This window comes from Chenopodium album, chromosome 4 (genome assembly GCF_948465745.1).
Source record: "Chenopodium album chromosome 4, dcCheAlbu1.1, whole genome shotgun sequence".
Lineage (NCBI taxonomy): Eukaryota > Viridiplantae > Streptophyta > Magnoliopsida > Caryophyllales > Amaranthaceae > Chenopodium > Chenopodium album.
Window position 1 is genome coordinate 79925908 of NC_137837.1, and position 17828 is coordinate 79943735.

Genomic DNA, 17828 nt, shown 5'->3' on the forward strand with positions numbered 1-17828 from the left:
GAACCCGAGAATGACCCGACTTTAAAAATGACCTGACCTGATTATAACCCGCAAATTATTGACTTGAACCGAACCCGACTCAAACCCGAGAATGACCCGACCTGATTCTAACCCGCAAATTATTGACTTGAACCGAACCCGATTCGAACCTGAGAATATTACCCTAACCTGTTTTAACTCGTGAAAACCCGAATTAAATCCGACCTATTATTCACCCGACCTGTTATTAACACGACCTAAACCCGACCCATACACGATAAGAAGTATCACCCAACGTGACCCGACTCAAGTATGACCCAACCTAAACCCGACCAGCATAGGTTATGAAATTGATCCGAATTAACCCAACCCGTATTGACCCGATCCACTCTTACCGACCCAAACCCGACCCGTTTACCCAAATTAACCACTCTACCCGAAACCTAAAAAATTTCTCAAAAAAATGTGGATATTAGCTTTCAATTTTGAGTTTTTTTTTTGGCTTTTTTTCACCCGGAAACATAAATTGCCAAAATGTTTACCATGGTCCCTAATACCCTCCGGGAGTCCAATTGGGTGGGTGGAACCAATCCAATTTGTCTTTAAACGATCAATTTACTGGTTTACAACTTACACTAATTTCATTATTTCAAGCCTACCACTAACATCTATGACAACATATAATGATCATATATGGTTCCAAACGACATTATATGACCCCCAGATGTATTGTCTAGAATCTCAAGGCTTTTCGATACCGGGCCCCAAACCTCCAAAATTTCTCAAAAAGCGTAGATATTAGCCTTTAATTTTGGAATTTTTAGACTTTTTTTCGCCCGGAAATTGCCGAAATGTTTACCATGGTCTCTAATACCTTTCGGAAGTCCAATTGGGTGGGTGGAACCATCCAATTTGTCTTTAAACGGCCTATTTACTGGTTTATAACTTGCACCGATTTCATTAACTCAAGCCTACCCCGAACATTTATGACAACAAATAATGATCATATATGGTTTCCAAACGGCATTAAATGACCCCAGGTGTATCCCCTATAATTTCAAGACTTTTCGACACCGGGCCCTGAATCCTCCAATATTTCTCAAAAAACATGGATATTAGCCTTCAATTTTGAAGTTTTTGACTTTTTTTCGCCCGGAAATAAAAATTGCCGAAATGTTTACCATGGTCCCTAATACCAACCTGGAGTCCCATTGGGTGGATGGAACCATCCAATTTACCTTTAAATGACCAATTTACCGGTTTACAACTTGCACCGATTTCATTAACTAATGCCTACCATGAACATTTATGACAACAAATAATGATCATATAGTGTTCCAAACAGCAATATATGACCCTGAGATGTATCCCCTTAAATTTCAAGACTTTTCGACACCAGGCCCCGAAACCCCCAAAATTTCTTAAAAAACGTGAATATTAATCTTCAATTTTGGAATTTTTTGACTTTTTTTTTGCCCGGAAATAAAAATTGCCAAAATGTTTACCATGATCCCTAAACCCTCCGGGAGTCCAATTGGGTTGGTGGAACCATCCAATTTGCCTTTAAACGACCAATTTAATTACCAATTTACAACTTGCACGGATTTAATTAACTCAAGCCTAATACGAACATTTATGACAACATATAATGATCATATATGGTCCCAAACGGAATTATTTGACCCGGAGATGTATCTCCTAAAATATTAATACTTTTCTACACCAGGCCCCGAAACCTCCAAAATTTCACAAAAAGCGTGGATATTAGCCTTCAATTTTGAATTTTTTTAATTTTTTTTGCCCGAAAATAAAAATTGCCGAAATGTTTACCATGGTCTCTAATACCCTCTGGGTGTCTAATTGGGTGGGTGGAACCATCCAATTTGCCTGTAAACGACCAATTTACCGGTTTACAACTTGCATCAATTTCATTAATTCTAGCCTACCACGAACATTTATGACAACAAATAATGATCATATATGGTTCCAAACGGCATTATATGACCCCAATATGTATCCCATAGAATTTCAAGACTTTTCGACACCAGGCCGAGAAACCTCCAAATTTCTAAAAAAACGTGGATATTAGACTTCAATTTTGGAATTTTTTGACTTTTTTTCGCCCAGAAAGAAAAATTGCCGAAATGTTTACCATGATCCCTAATATCCTCCGGGAGTCCAATTGGGTAGGTGGAACCATCCAATTTGTCTTTAAACGGCACATTTAATTACCGGTTTACAACTTGCACGGATTTCATTAACTCAAGCTTAATACGAACATTTATGACAACATATAATGATCATATATGGTTCCAAACGACATTATATGACCCCGAGATGTATCCCATAGAATTTCAAGACTTTTCGACATTGGGCCGAGAAACCTCCAAATTTCTCAAAAAGCGTGGATATTAGACTTCAATTTTGGAATTTTTTAATTTTTTTTTTCGCCCGGAAATAAAAATTGCTGAAATGTTTACCATGGTCCCTAATACCCTCCGGGAGTCCAATTGGGTAGGTGGAACCATCCAATTTGTCTTTAAACGGCCAATTTAATTACCGGTTTACAACTTGCACGGATTTCATTAACACAAGCTTAATACGAACATTTATGACAATATATAATGATCATATATGGTTCCAAACAACATTATATGACCCCGAGATGTATCCCATAGAATTTCAAGACTTTTCGACATTGGGCCGAGAAACCTCCAAATTTCTCAAAAAGCGTGGATATTAGACTTCAATTTTGGAATTTTTTAATTTTTTTCGCCCGGAAATAAAAATTGCCGAAATGTTTACCATGGTCCCTAATACCCTTCGGGAGTCCAATTGGGTAGGTGGAACCATCCAATTTGTCTTTAAACGGCCAATTTAATTACCGGTTTACAACTTGCACGGATTTCATTAACTCAAGCTTAATACGAACATTTATGACAACATATAATGATCATATATGGTTCCAAACAACATTATATGACCCCGAGATGTATCTCATAGAATTTCAAGACTTTTCGACATTGGGCCGAGAAACCTCCAAATTTCTCAAAAAGCGTGGATATTATACTTCAATTTTGGAATTTTTTGATTTTTTTTCGCCCGGAAATAAAAATTGCCGAAATGTTTACCATGGTCCCTAATACCCTCCGGGAGTCCAAATGGGTGTGTGAAACCATTCAATTTGCTTTAAACGGCTAATTTACCGGTTTACAACTTGCACCGATTTACCGGTTTACAACGGCCAATTTAATTATCTTGCTCCGAACCCGACTTGAACCAAAATTGACCCAAATTCATTTTAACCCGTCAAAACCCGAATTTAACCCGACTTGTTACTAACCAGACCTGAATTCAACCCGACCCATTCCTAACCCGACCCGAATTTAACCCAACCTGTAACAAACCCGACCCGAAATTAACCCGACCCGAATTTTACCTTATCTATTACTTACCCAACCCAAAAAGTCAACCCGATCTGTTATTAACTCGACTCGAAATTAACACGACTTGTTATTGACCCGACCTAAATTCAACCCAAATTGTTCCTGACCCGATTTCAAATCACCTTAAATGCAATTTAGACCACCTTATTATTGCTGATCAAATCATTTTTTCTAGGGAGACCAAGTCGGTCCACGCCAGCAAAAGAAAGGTGCATCATCCACAAATTTAAGAGTTAAATATAGTATATATTTGTTGTATGGTCAAAGGAGATAATTATCTTCCTAAATTATAGACTATAGTTCCCTAGTACATTTCCATATATATTAATTATTATAGTCAAAGGAAATAATTAGTTTGATAAAAATGATAATTATCTATTTATACTTAGTTGAACCCGAATATGATCTGACTTGGAAATGACCCGACCTGATTGTAACCTGCAAATTATTGACTTGAACATAACCCGACTTGAATCCGAGAATGACCTGACTTGGAAATGACTCAACCTGATTATAACCCGCAAATTATTAACTTGAACCGAACCCGACTTGAACCCGAGAATGACCCGACTTGAAATTGATCGGACCTGATTATAACCCGCAAATTATTGACGTGAACCGAACCCGACTCAAACCCAAGAATGACCAGACCTGATTCTAACTCGCAAATTATTGACTTGAACATAACCCGACTCGAACCCGAGAATTACCCTAATTCGTTTTAACCCGTGAAAACCCAAATTAAACCCGACCTCTTGTTCACTCGACCCGAATGTAACCTGACCTAAACCCGACCCAAACCCAATATGAAGTATGACCCGACGTGACCCGACTTAAGCATGACCCCACCCGTACCCGACCAACATAGGTTATGAAATTAATCTGAATTGACCCAACCCGAGTTGACCTGACCCACTCTTACCGAACCCAAACCCGACCCATTTACCCAAATTGACAGCTCTAATTTTAAATACTGATTTGAGTCACAGATATTTATACTCATGAAAAGATATGAAAATTAATTATACTTCATAGGTTGTACTAGGTTATGTCATTATGACTATAAACATATTGGCAATTTTTTTATTTATTTTTCTTTTTTTTTAAAGTACGAATAATAAAGCTTCAATTCATATCTGCATGTCATGAATTCATGATACCTACTTTCAATCGTCAAAACAAAAATTGATGAAAATTTCACAACATTTTATTTTAGTGATAATTTTTTTTTTCTTCTAAAAACAAAACAGAATTTAAAATTTTTCAAATGTTCAATAATGGTGGATATTACATGGGTTAGTATGCAGATGTGCATTTTTGTTTGTTTGTTTGCTTTTTGCATAATCCTCAAAACTTAAAATAATTAAATCCAGCTGGCTCTAATCTCTCTTTAGGAAAATATTATAACGTTGTTTCAAAAAATTAATAATAGGACCCTTAATGTATGTATAATATCACGTGCCGAAGCCATGACTTCTCTAGGTAGCCAAATTGGTATTAGATCCTTGACTTTGATTGGCTTAAAAATAATCATAATCATAATATATAATATAATACAGAAGACTAATCTATGATCCACTCATGTGATTACATGCTAACTAGTCCAAGATCCATTTCAATTTCATTTTAGATCAGATTCTTAATTACAATATCAATGATTATTGATTTTAGTATAGGGTAAGATGAGGTGCGTTGCATGCATTATTGCTAATTCATTTTTACTCTCAAGATTTGTAGGGGTTGGGTTTGTCATGCTCATGTGACTTTAGTATTTAAATGAAGTATACTCTATCTCTTTCATTTTTATATTCTGAGTTGCAAATTGTAGTATCCCTTTCACAAAAATAATAGTCACCTTTTTTTTTTTGTAAGTAAATAATAAAAGTCGCATAGAGCTCACATTATCACATACGGAGTATATTAAATAACTTTGTATTAATTCAAATAAATTTGCTTTGAATTTAAGATGACATAAATTGAATGAAATAGAGCCTTAGGGTCTGTTCTCTTACGTTGAAATTCAGTTCAGTTCCTAATTTCCTTCTCTTATAAAATATTCAGTTCAGCTCAGCTCAGTTCAGTTCAGTTCAAGGCCTGTTCTCATTGACTGAACTCAGCTGAATTGAACTGAACTAAAATGAATATTTTATAAGAGAAGGAAATTAGGAGCTGAAATGAACTGAATTTCAACGTAAGAGAACAGACCCTCAGTTCATCCAGTTCAGCTCAGCTGAGTTCAGTCAATGAGAACAGACCCTTAATATTAACCGTAAATATTTTATAAAGATAATGCTCCATCATAAGCGATCCCAAGGAATCTGAATAAAAGAATGGTATTGAGGTGAGTGCATTTTGTTTCGGACAAAAGTTAATGTTCATTTCTTTTGTTTGCACATATCAACATTCCCGCGCCATCATCAATGTTAAACATGCAAGCAGTAAACATAAACTACTTTGTTACTCGTACTGTTTAATTGAAAGGGAAAAAAAAAAAAGAAAAGGAAATGCTAGGAGTTTGCACCCAAAATTAAAATCAATAAATAATTACATAAGTATAAGGAAGAATATGAAATAAGTTCAATCCAAAACTATTTTCAAAATTTAAGTTTAGTGATTGGTAGAACGAATTCTAAATAAGCATTACTATATACACGTAGTAGATCATATAAAAAATTCGTTTTTAATGTAAATTATCTAGATAAAAAGATTTTACGGTTATTATTAATATTTTATACAGTATAATGGTCAATGATGTGTATTAAAAATCAAACGAAATGCAATAATGAATATCTTTTAAAAATAAATGATAAGATGTACTCCATAGTAGAGTACTAATGTTCAATCATACAATGAGTTTAGTTCTAAAAGCCCTAAATCCAAACATCAAAAGAATTCATTGCCTTTGAAAATGTCCAATAATTTTTGAAACTATAATTTCCAAACTTTTTTGCAAAAGCACATGACTTCTTATGATGAGAGGTATGGAGAATTAAATGTTTAATTGCACAAACTAAGAACATATCAGAATTTATGTTCTGCTTACACTAAAAAGATAGTATGCCTTTTTTTCTCATTGAAAATCAAAGCTGAAGAAGAGGTGTTAACCTTTGAAGTTGCTCTGACATTTCTCTGTTTACAACTTTCCTTTCCAATACACATTATTTATTTCCCTTTTCCTTCTCACACATCATTTTCTTTCCATCCAAAATTTATATTGTGAAGAAGTAAAAATAAATGTAAGCTTGGATTTTTCTATTTTTTACAAGAATATAAAGGAGTATATATACTACTGTACTTTGTTTATACAGCTAATTAATTTTTTTTAACTCATAGTAAGTTAAGCCCTCCTGAAGAAATAAAGCTCGATAAATCATATTCATTCCTCACCGGTTTAATTTAAATTAAATCAAACTTTGTATGTAATACTAGAAATTTTTAAGACTTCTACCTATGACAATACATTAAAAAACATTACATATTTACAATTTAATATTAAACAAGCGCGTAATTTTACATGTTACTTCTCATATAACACAAAATAGAGGAAAGTGAACTGAACCAATTCATTTAAAATAAAAACAATTTGATCTTATTATGTTAATAAATCAGCAGAATAATTAAGAAAAATCTTACCTGATGTACTGTTGTCCCTCCTTTCTAGTTTTCTAAGAACAGAAGGCAGCTTTTAAAATAATTTTCCTGTAATTTTCTTTTTAAAAATCCTTTACACAACAAAGGGAGGGCCGACAGTATGACCAGATCTGCAACTACATGCAATAAAACAACACTAATAAAGAATAATTATGCATAAAACTAAAAAAAAATACTTAATTTCTTACTTACTCTTCTTTGCTTCCATGTGCAGTTCACTTCTCTTGCAGATTCCATGACATATTAACCATCATCAATGTATAAAAATGTAAACATCTACATCTATAGCTTTTATATTTAATTTTATAACAAATCTTGGATCTATAGTAACTAATTTCCTTCGTCGATATGCAGCATATACGGTTGTTATAGCCTAGTTAAGGATATAACATGATTTTACCATAGAGACAGTCAATCACGAGCCTCTATTACACTTTTACTTTTTGAATGTGGCAATTATTTACGGACATTTGACTACGAAGTACTCCGTATATTAGATGGGGTGAGTGATTGTGAGATTAAAAAAAAAAAAATAAATAAAAGAACGTGAATTTACACCTAATTAACCTGTTGCTTAGCAGCTTTTTACTTCTACATCTTGTTAAAAACTATTTATTTTTATCCTAGTAGCAGAGAATTTCTTCCATATTATTGTCAGAAATTAAGTTCTTTTTATTCATTAGAAAGTTATTGGGAGAGTACTTACAAGTAACAAACAAACTAACACATGGCCAACTCATCCTAAATGTGACCACTAAACTTGATGGGCCAACTTCATTCATTTAGTTTATCTATACTTGTGGATTTATAAATAAACATAAATTGGATAAATACTTAAGGAATAAAAATAGAAATGTATATAATTATGGAGATTAATTAAATGTTATTAAGGAGATAGTGGTCCAAATGAACAAACTGAGAAGCAAAAGACAAGTAAAAGCCTTCATATATCTTAACTGTCAATGATAGCTTTTGATACAGAGGACAGAACATAAAACAGATGATAGGAAAAACACAGCAAATTCATTTCTGAAGTAAGAAACAAGATAAAAGAAAATTGCCAAAATATAAATGAAGAACAAATTAAAGGGACAAAACCCATATCTTTTCGAAGATCACTAAACACACTTCACATTTTTCGTATCAAATTCGGGTATATATATATCAATTACAACATTTCAACCGTTGTAAATTCTAGGTGGTACAACCAAAACTTTATCACCGATCACAAAACATCAAGTATGATCTAATAATATCTAATACGGACGTGAGAGGGTTGTTAATCCACATGGTACAACCGTTATTAAAACTCCTGTGGTAATTTATGGCCATAAAACAGTTGATAATTACATTTAGAAACCAAATTCCAAAAAAGGCACTGTTTTATTAAAATTGATAAAAACAAAATTAAGGTGGGGGAAGAAAGAGATAATATGACTACAATATGTTTATTAAAGGGTGGACCCCTTTACAAAAATAAAAATCACCATCCTTAGTTAGCAAGAAGAGACATACAACAAAAGAAGAAAAACAATAATAATATAAAAAATTGAAGTGCAAGTAATCTGGAGTTTGTGGGTTTTTGTTCTATAAACAAAACATGGGGTTTCCCCCCATTCCCAATTCCCATTTGTATAATCCCAAAGTTCAATCTCCCCTGTTTCTCTCTATGCTCTCTCACCAGCAATGCCTGCTAAACTAAGCAATCTCTTCTCACTTTCTTCTAGTAATAATACTTGTATTTTCTCCTGCACATTCTTTCTTCTTTCTCTCAACTTCTTCCTTTTATTCCATTCTTGTCATTCTATTGATGACCAAGGCCAAGCTCTTCTGTCATGGAAGAACACCTTAAACTCCTCCTCAGACACTCTCAAGTCATGGAAACCGTCCGACTCGAGCCCTTGCCGTTGGTTTGGGATTCGTTGCAACGACAAGGGACAAGTTGTTCAGCTGAGCTTACAGTCAATGGATTTACAAGGTCCATTGCCCTCAACTTTACAACCCCTCAAGTCTCTCAACACAATTATATTGTCTTCCACAAATCTCACAGGCGGAATTCCGAAGGAGTTTGGTGATTATGAGGCCTTGACACTGATTGATGTCAGTGACAACGCCATCACAGGAGAAATCCCAGATGAAATCTGCAGGCTGCAGAGGTTGCAGACCCTTTCTGTTCATACCAACCAGCTTACAGGCCCCATTCCTTCAGACATAGGCAACCTCTCGAGCCTTGTTTATCTTACCATCTACGACAATCAGCTCAGCGGCGAAATCCCACCAAACATCGGGAAGCTGCAGAAGCTGGAAGTGTTTCGAGGAGGTGGGAATCAGAATCTCAAGGGAGAACTACCAGCTGAGATTGGGAGCTGCAGTAACTTGGTTATGCTTGGGATTGCTGAGACCAGCATCTCTGGTAGCCTACCGAAATCGATAGGAAACCTTAAGAAAGTCCAGACAATTGCAGTTTACACTTCTCTACTGTCTGGCCCAATCCCAGAAGAGATTGGGAACTGCACTGAATTGCAGAACCTGTATTTGTATCAAAACTCAATATCAGGTTCAATTCCAAAGAGATTAGGGGAGCTGAAAAAGCTTCAAAATCTGCTTCTATGGCAGAACAGTATTGTGGGTACTATTCCTGATGAACTTGGGAGCTGCTCAAATCTGTCTGTCATAGATTTCTCTGAGAATTTGCTCACAGGAAGCATACCGAGAAGTTTCGGGAACCTCTCGGGTTTGCAAGAGCTTCAGCTGAGTGTGAACCAGCTATCAGGAACCATACCTCCGGAGCTCACTCGCTGTACTGGCCTCACTCACCTAGAAGTCGACAACAATGCACTCTCAGGTGGCATACCGGAAAGTATTGGCGACTTGAAGAGCTTGACTCTGTTCTTCGCCTGGCAGAATAAGCTCACGGGGAAAATACCCACAAGCCTGGCTCAGTGCGAAGAGCTGCAAGCACTTGATCTTTCTTACAATAGTCTGATTGGTCCAATACCCAGAGAGATCTTCGGGCTAAGAAATCTCACCAAGTTGCTTCTACTTTCAAATGAATTGTCAGGATTCATACCACCTGATATAGGGAACTGTACAAATTTGTACAGGTTCCGGGTAAATGGTAATAAACTGGGTGGTACTGTTCCATCCGAAATTGGGGAATTGAAGAGCTTAAATTTCCTCGATTTAAGCAAGAATCACTTCACTGGAAGTATACCACCTTCTTTGTCAGGCTGCTCAAGCCTGGAATTCTTTGACGTGCACTCGAATGGGCTCACAGGCTCCTTGCCAGAAACATTGCCAACAAGTCTACAGTTTGTAGACATATCAGACAACAGGCTCACAGGTACACTACCACCTTCTATTGGCTCTATGAATGAGTTGACTAAGCTTAATCTTGGCAACAACCAAATCTCTGGTCGAATTCCTGCTGAAATTTTATCCTGCAACAAATTACAATTGTTGGACCTTGGAAATAATGGGTTTTCAGGGGAAATACCAAATGAACTGGGTCAACTCCCAGCATTGGAGATCTCTTTAAACCTTAGCTATAACCAATTTTCAGGACAAATTCCAACCCAATTCTCTGGCCTAACTAAACTAGCAGTTCTTGACCTTTCTCACAACAAGATCACTGGCAAATTGGATATCCTAGCAAGTCTACAAAACCTTGTTTCCTTAAATATCTCCAACAACGATTTCTCTGGGCAATTACCCGACACCCCTTTCTTTCACAAACTCCCTCTCAGCAATGTTGCTGGGAACAAGGCCCTTTACATATCTGACGGAATAGCAAACAAAGCTGATAAACATGACCAGCAAGCTCGTTACACAATGAAGTTAGCCTTGCCAATCCTTGTTAGTATAAGTGTGGTTCTGATTTTACTAGGAATCTATATGCAAGTCCGTGCTAGGTTAGCTGATCAAAATTCTCTTGAAGATGACACTTGGGAATTGACTCTCTACCAAAAGATGGAGTTCTCAATCGAAGATGTCATCAACAACTTGACTTCAGCTAATGTAATAGGAACAGGAAGTTCTGGAGTTGTGTACAAGGTAGCTATGCCTAATGGGGAGACACTCGCAGTTAAAAAGATGTGGTCTACAGATGAAATAGGGGCATTCAAGTCGGAAATTCAGACCTTGGGCTCTATACGCCACAAGAACATAGTCCGGCTTTTAGGGTGGGGATCTAACAGGAACTTGAAGTTCCTGTTCTATGATTACCTCCCAAACGGGAGCTTAAGCTCTCTCCTTCACGGTGTAGTGAAGGGTGGAGGAGCAGAATGGGAGGCACGATATGACATTGTTCTTGGGGTGGCTCATGCACTTGCTTATTTGCATCATGACTGTGTGCCAGCAATCTTACATGGGGATGTCAAAGCCATGAATGTGTTGTTGGGTCCTAGATTTGAGCCTTACCTTGCTGATTTTGGGCTAGCCACACTTATTGATTATTCAAGCAACGGATGTTCCAAGAACAATCAAAGAACACACCTTGCTGGTTCCTATGGTTATATGGCACCTGGTATGTTTTACATTCATTTAGATATTTTCATTTATGATCATTATTATGGGAATTTACTGATTCTGAAACTTATTTTTATTCTTTTATTACAGAACTTGCATCAGTGCATCAAGTGACTGAGAAAAGTGATGTCTACAGTTTTGGGGTGGTTTTACTTGAGGTTTTAACAGGAAAACATCCACTGGACCCAACATTGCCAGGGGGAGCCAATTTAGTTCAATGGGTCCGAGATCACCTGCAAAAGAAAGGTGATCCAGCCGACATTCTTGATGCCAAACTCAGAGGAAGAGCTGATCCTCAGATGCATGAGGTGGTACAGACTTTGGCTGTTTCGTTTTTATGTGTCAGTACTCGAGTTGATGATCGTCCTTCAATGAAGGATGTTGTAGCAATGCTAAGGGAGATTCGACATGTTGATAATGCTAGGCCAGAGCCTGATTTAGCCAAAGGGGCTGTGCAAGCTCTACCAACACCTTCTCCTAAACGAAATGTGGTCAGCCAAGGGTCTTCTAACAACTCATTTGCTTTCTCTGACGATTCTTTGTGTTAACCAAGGTTCTAATCCAAAGATGAAGCCATTGTTCTGTACATTTCCCAGCTGAAGAATTAAATAGAGCAGATAGAAGGGCAAAGACAGAGTTCTCCTTAAGGCTAAGAATGTGATATCTTACACAATACTATTATTAGGTGTTTGTAGATTATACTAATAATTAGCAGTAATTTGTACCATAAGTTTGTAACGTACGAGTAGTATTAAACAGCTCGGCAAGATTAAATTGTTTCCGATGTCTTAACAATGTCTTATGCTATGTAGGAATGTCACCTTAAGAGAAGGAAATGGCTTAAATTTCTAGTGATGTATAAACCAAGAAATTAGCCATGATAGAATATCAAAGTTAAATTATGGAGGGATGGGTTCAATGATTGGTGAGTTTGGATTGTTGTTAATTAGAATTTAATGCAAAAGAGAATGAGATTCCTTTGATATTCTTCCCTCATGTAGGGGTCACGTGGTCCCATCTCAAGGCTCCTAACTTTCTTCTCGTCCATGTGAGTTTCAAGGGTCCTTCCTCTTATTAAGGTTAATGCTAATCTTGATTAGCAAGGCTAATTACGCACATAACCTAGTTTTGCCTAGAAGAGGCTAGATCACATGCCTAAGCATGTAATTGAAGGAAATGCGAGTATCAAATCATGAGCAAAGCACAATCCAATTAATTCTGATACAACTAATATGACTAAATCATTTGAACGAGCAAGAACACCATTGTTGAGTGATATTAACACTTAGATGGACGAAGTCACAAAGGAAAGCATCATCAATATTTTTCATGGCTTTCAATAGCAACTACATTTCAGGCATCAATTATACAAGTATAAACACGTACGAAATATTTGATACGGTAATAAGTTAAATCACCCTACAATATTACAAAATGCCTCCGTATTTTCCATGGACTCTCCTCGATACACCTACATGTCCAATATCGGATGTACACATTTTTCTATAGATTTATCACATACACATCTATCATCCCTCCAAAAATAAAATACAGCTAAACATACAGAGCTTTGAAAGCTTTAACAGCACAAGACTCCCCCCTCACCCAAAAGTCAAGATTTTCCAACCCCATCCAAACATGGAGTAGATAGCAGGGTAATGCCAAAGAGTGCGGAGGTAATAGGGCCCAAAAACACATTCCTAACCGCCACCCCACCTCATGTGGAAGGTCATCTACAAATGGAAACTTTGGAGATTCAAGATTTTAATTTGCTTAGGCACCTTTACTATAAATAAAATCTATCCCTTTCCCCCATGACATAAATTAATAGAGTTTTGAAAATATAAGAGAGAACTCAGAATTAATTCTGGATCAAGGGAGTAATAATCTTCTTTGCATTTCCGTAATAAAAGAATCTCACATTGTTTAGATATTATGTGGTATGCAAAATGAGGAAAGGATAAGCAAAAGGGAGCAATGGGACTGAGATGTTATGCTTTTGCTAACCAAGCTTATGGACGGTTTCAATAATTCTAACTCCATTATTCCATCTCAAATAAGTCCAACAGAAAAAGAAGTGATGAATAAGAGAGGTTAAGGATCATACTAGTAGCAAAATAGTGACTCTATACGTCGCCTATCCAAAGCTGAAACCAACTTGACCACTTAACATCCCAAATCTAAGGCAAACCACATAACATTAACGTAAGTTCCTCTTCCACGTTGGTACATTTTTAATTAATAAATCCAATGCACTGTTTCATTTTGTTAAATTCAACCCGTATTATCTCACAACTAAAAGGTTATTAAAGCGTATGACTATCTCTCAACAGAACTAGCCTTTTAGAGGTCACCCCCCCCCCCCCCCCACCCCCCAAAACCCCGGTAAGTTGTTTTTTCTAGTGCTAGTGCACGAGCATGTGGATTGGGTCAGGTTTGTGGCAGGGAGGAATCAAGGTTGGTCCACAAAGCAGTCAGACCAGGCTGCTGTGCTGGGAGCTTGATCCATATCCACCAGGCAACAGCCAGGCCAGAAACAGCCCACTGGCAGCGCTGTTACTAATTTGCGCTATAACATTAATATCTATACTAGTTGCAACCCAAAGGCTCAATTGAAGCGACTAGTTTCATAGCATAGTAGTTTACTGATTCATGAGAAAAGATACTGACACAATAGATTCCATCATGTTACCGACAGAAGATTTCATAGTGAAGTGAATGTGAATGTATTAGATAAGCAATATAATTTCAATACATTTTTACATGAAGTATTCATGTCTATAGGAGGCAAATAAAAATGGCTAACTTTTGCTGAGGGCATCTAGGAAAAAGAGAGCAACAATGGTAGGTTCTAAGGAGAATAATTGGATTCTAGTTTTTTCAAGATGATGCTAACAACAGCCCAATCAAACCCACGATATTGAAGCCACCTTATAATCCTTGCCTTTCGTTTCTCATAGGGTACATTCTGGGACAGTTGCCACTGCTTGGAGGCCCGCACATATAGTTGCTGTAATGTAGAGTTTGATAACTTTGTACTCGACCTAAGATCACATTCCTCACCATCCTCAAAAACCTGTTTTACTGCCTTTTTTACATCACCTTCACTGACGCCCTTCTTCACAAGTGCCTGATTTTAACAAACAGCATTGCTTCACTCAAAATGTTGCATAATATAGCCAATGAAAAGCTGAACAATATATAAAAAGTTCTCCTGTCTCTCCGACACCCCCCCCCCCTTCTCTCCCCCTCTTCAGATGGTATCAGATTCACACCATCAACAAAAGCCACAACAGCAACTCCCTTACTAAAATGCAACTATTAGCAAAAGCCTTAGCAAACTGACTTTAATGGAAATAATTATAACTTCAAAATCTTGCTCTCAAGCACAGACCAAATCAGCATTTTTTTCAGTTCTCTTTTTCATGACCCTTGTTAGACTCAGCTCACTTGGAACTTCAACGCATTTTTTACAGCAGTCAATGACAAACTCCCCTATAGTAAACTTATTCCCTTTCCTTAATATTAGTTTAATTATTAAATAAAAACACAAAAACTTTCTCCTATGATGCTGCTGAACTCTAGAGTCTAGACTCTCCAACTATCAGATTTTCACCATAAGTCCACAACTAGAGCCAGATAGTTCTCTAAACAGTAAATTATACTCTGATTCTGAATAACCTAATCAAGTATCATAAGGATAGCCCAAATATCTTGCGTACATGTTCTGCAACTTGACTCCAGCAAAACCTTTATGATAGCGCATGTTCACAAAAAGCTGAGACATTGAGGCTTCCCAATTCTCAATATACTAGTTACACCACTGATGGTTATGATATCAGATATCCTGAAAGTTAAACAGAACTAAAAAAAATCCCTAAATCCAAACATGCATTACGTAAACATTCCATGCAACATGTCATAGTTGTCAAAGGCCAACTTATTCACTCACTGATTGTCTGAAGTTAAACTAATACTTAAGGCTATACATTTATGCACTCAATTGAAAGATCCTTAAGTTTGAAATCCTAATTGGGTAACAAATGCTGCAGTGCATAGGTGAAACAATAAAACATGCACAATCTCAGAGCATTCCCACTCCCAGCCCCGGTACTATCCTATACAACCCTCAGCACCCGCTCACCCCCAACCCAAAAAAACAGATTAAAAAAAAAGGGAAAAAGGAAAAAAAAAAAAAAAAAAAAAAAGAGAGAGAACACAGTACACAACAAGGAAAAAAAAAAAAAAGAATTACAAATAGTGAACTTCCATTAACAGATTAAAGGATACCTTAAACATCTAATTCTGATAAATATTTAAAATAAAGACACTAGTCTTCAAGAAAGAAGCTTACTTGCTTGATTCTCCTTGGGCCCCAACTTGAAGACTTCCATCTAGAATTGGAAAAAATTTCCGCATACAGGCTATCATTAATCAGCCCTCTGTAACAAAATTTGAACCCCATTTAAAATAAAAATACAAGTATAAAGATAAGCATGAATGAATGAAAAGTAACCAATAAGACAATAACTGATAAGTGTGCTACATAATGCGTTGCAAACTCTACAATATGTCAGTTGAAAAACATAGTAATGGAGTATTTCTCTCCAAAAAAGCAAGAAAACATTCCATAGACAACAGAAAAGAAGGTAAGCCTACCTATTCTGGAAATCACTTACTACTGCCTCAACAACATCAACATGAAAATCCTTTGCAACAAGTTTCTTCCGTAGCTCAACTCCAGTATATGCTCTAAAAACAATATAAACACAATTAGCATCAACAAATGCATTGAGCATTATTGACATCTTGGTTTCAACCAATATTTATTTTGAGTGTAATGGTTTTAGAAAACACCAAAGACCTTTTTGCTAGTAATTCAACAGCCTTTTTCTCAACGTCTTGCTTAGTCCTACAGATTTTTGACCTTTTCTGTTTGCTTTCATCAATCCCATCATTATGTTCTGCTTCAAGGCCTTCGATTGGTTCCTCAATATCTTCTTCAAATCCTTCCAAATATTCAGAGTCCATTGCTCCATTATAGTTGTAGTTCTCTTGATTTAATTTGCACCCTTGACCTCGAACATCTCTCTTAAAAATTCGTAATTCCTGAACAACTTCATCAGGCACATTCATATACTCAACAGCAAAGGTTTTTACAGACTCCGTTTCTAAACTCCCCGCAGCTATTTTATCAGGTTTGTTGAATTCATTCAACCCTGGAACTACATAGAGTTCAAAAGGCATGAAATCAGCAAAGCAATTATACCAATCAATCAAAGCCTTAATCCCATAAGTGGGGAGCAAAGCCATTACATCATTAAATAAAATCCTTTAACAAAAAAAAAAGTATGGTTGTGACATGATTACCATGTGATTCAACAAATGATACATTCGACGGCTCATGATCAATTCTACTTTCTCGAGGATGATTGACTCTATGTCTACGTATACCATTACTCGAACTAGACTCGGTATATATCCTGTGTATGGGAGCATTGTCCACTGAAGAAGAGCATCCTGCTTGTTCCACAACTCGGTTTTTCTTAGGAATGTATCTAACTGGTAATTCTGGGCCATCTGCCTTATGTGAAAAGCATCTAATAACACTCCTTTTAAGCCTATCAAATTTACAGCAAAAACACCCATAAAACAAAAATTAAAATGCCAAACACTTTCAATTGATGCTGTCTAATACTTCAACTAGAACAGGAACTATCTTTGCACAGGCAATTAATTTTGAGCTTAGTTTCCCAATTGAAACCAAACAAAAATAAAAACCCACAATTATTGAGCTGAAATTCTATTTAAATGTGAAAGCTTTATTCCCAAATAGTATAAAAACAGACGAAAATCCAACTACATGTCTTGGTTCTTGTTACGAAAGCTATGAACTTAGAAATGGAGAAACAATTACTAAATTTAAACAGAAGAACAAATAATTTATCGAAGAGAAAGAGAAAGTACCATGGAAGAGAAACAAAGCGAGGGTGAAGATTTAGTGAAAGCTTGTTTATCAAATTTGTTGCAGGCATTGTTGACATGTTTGCGTTTTCAATCGCAGACAATTGGAAACCCCTAAAAATTTCATGTTCGCGCTTATGATTATGAATTGGTTTTGTTGTAGAGGTCAAACTCTCAATTTGGGGGTTTGGGTGAATTGGGTTGGGTTCAATAAAATCAGGTGTATATTTTTAACTTGGGTTGTTAAATTATTGTATTCAT

At 36.4% G+C, this 17828-nt stretch overlaps 2 protein-coding genes across 2 annotated transcripts; one reads left to right on the top strand and one right to left on the bottom strand.

The window, feature by feature from the left end:
* The first annotated feature begins 8618 nt into the window (after positions 1-8618).
* LOC145629501 (uncharacterized) lies at positions 8619-12525 on the top strand. The gene is made up of 2 exons (XM_081682118.1): positions 8619-11601; positions 11694-12525. Exons 1-2 carry the CDS (start codon positions 8763-8765, stop codon positions 12149-12151), a joined length of 3297 nt encoding a protein of 1098 aa, XP_081538244.1. The 5' UTR covers positions 8619-8762; the 3' UTR covers positions 12152-12525.
* Positions 12526-14305: 1780 nt separating this feature from the next.
* LOC145629503 (uncharacterized) lies at positions 14306-17771 on the bottom strand. The gene is made up of 6 exons (XM_081682120.1): positions 17571-17771; positions 16974-17224; positions 16468-16828; positions 16263-16355; positions 15958-16045; positions 14306-14733 (listed from the first exon to the last, which is right to left on the bottom strand). Exons 1-6 carry the CDS (start codon positions 17645-17647, stop codon positions 14455-14457), a joined length of 1149 nt encoding a protein of 382 aa, XP_081538246.1. The 5' UTR covers positions 17648-17771; the 3' UTR covers positions 14306-14454.
* Positions 17772-17828: the final 57 nt, after the last annotated feature.

What these genes read in the sequence shown, in the direction of transcription:
- LOC145629501 (XM_081682118.1), top strand. Translation starts at nt 8,763, where the DNA reads ATGCCTGCTAAACTAAGCAATCTCTTCTCACTTTCTTCTAGTAATAAT. An exon ending in CTATGGTTATATGGCACCTG is followed by an intron (nt 11,602 to 11,693) that starts GTATGTTTTACA and finishes CTTTTATTACAG; the next exon opens with AACTTGCATCAGTGCATCAA.
- LOC145629503 (XM_081682120.1), bottom strand. Translation starts at nt 17,647, where the DNA reads ATGTCAACAATGCCTGCAACAAATTTGATAAACAAGCTTTCACTAAAT. An exon ending in ATCATTTGTTGAATCACATG is followed by an intron (nt 16,829 to 16,973) that starts GTAATCATGTCA and finishes AACTCTATGTAG; the next exon opens with TTCCAGGGTTGAATGAATTC. An exon ending in GTAAGTGATTTCCAGAATAG is followed by an intron (nt 16,046 to 16,262) that starts GTAGGCTTACCT and finishes ATTTTGTTACAG; the next exon opens with AGGGCTGATTAATGATAGCC.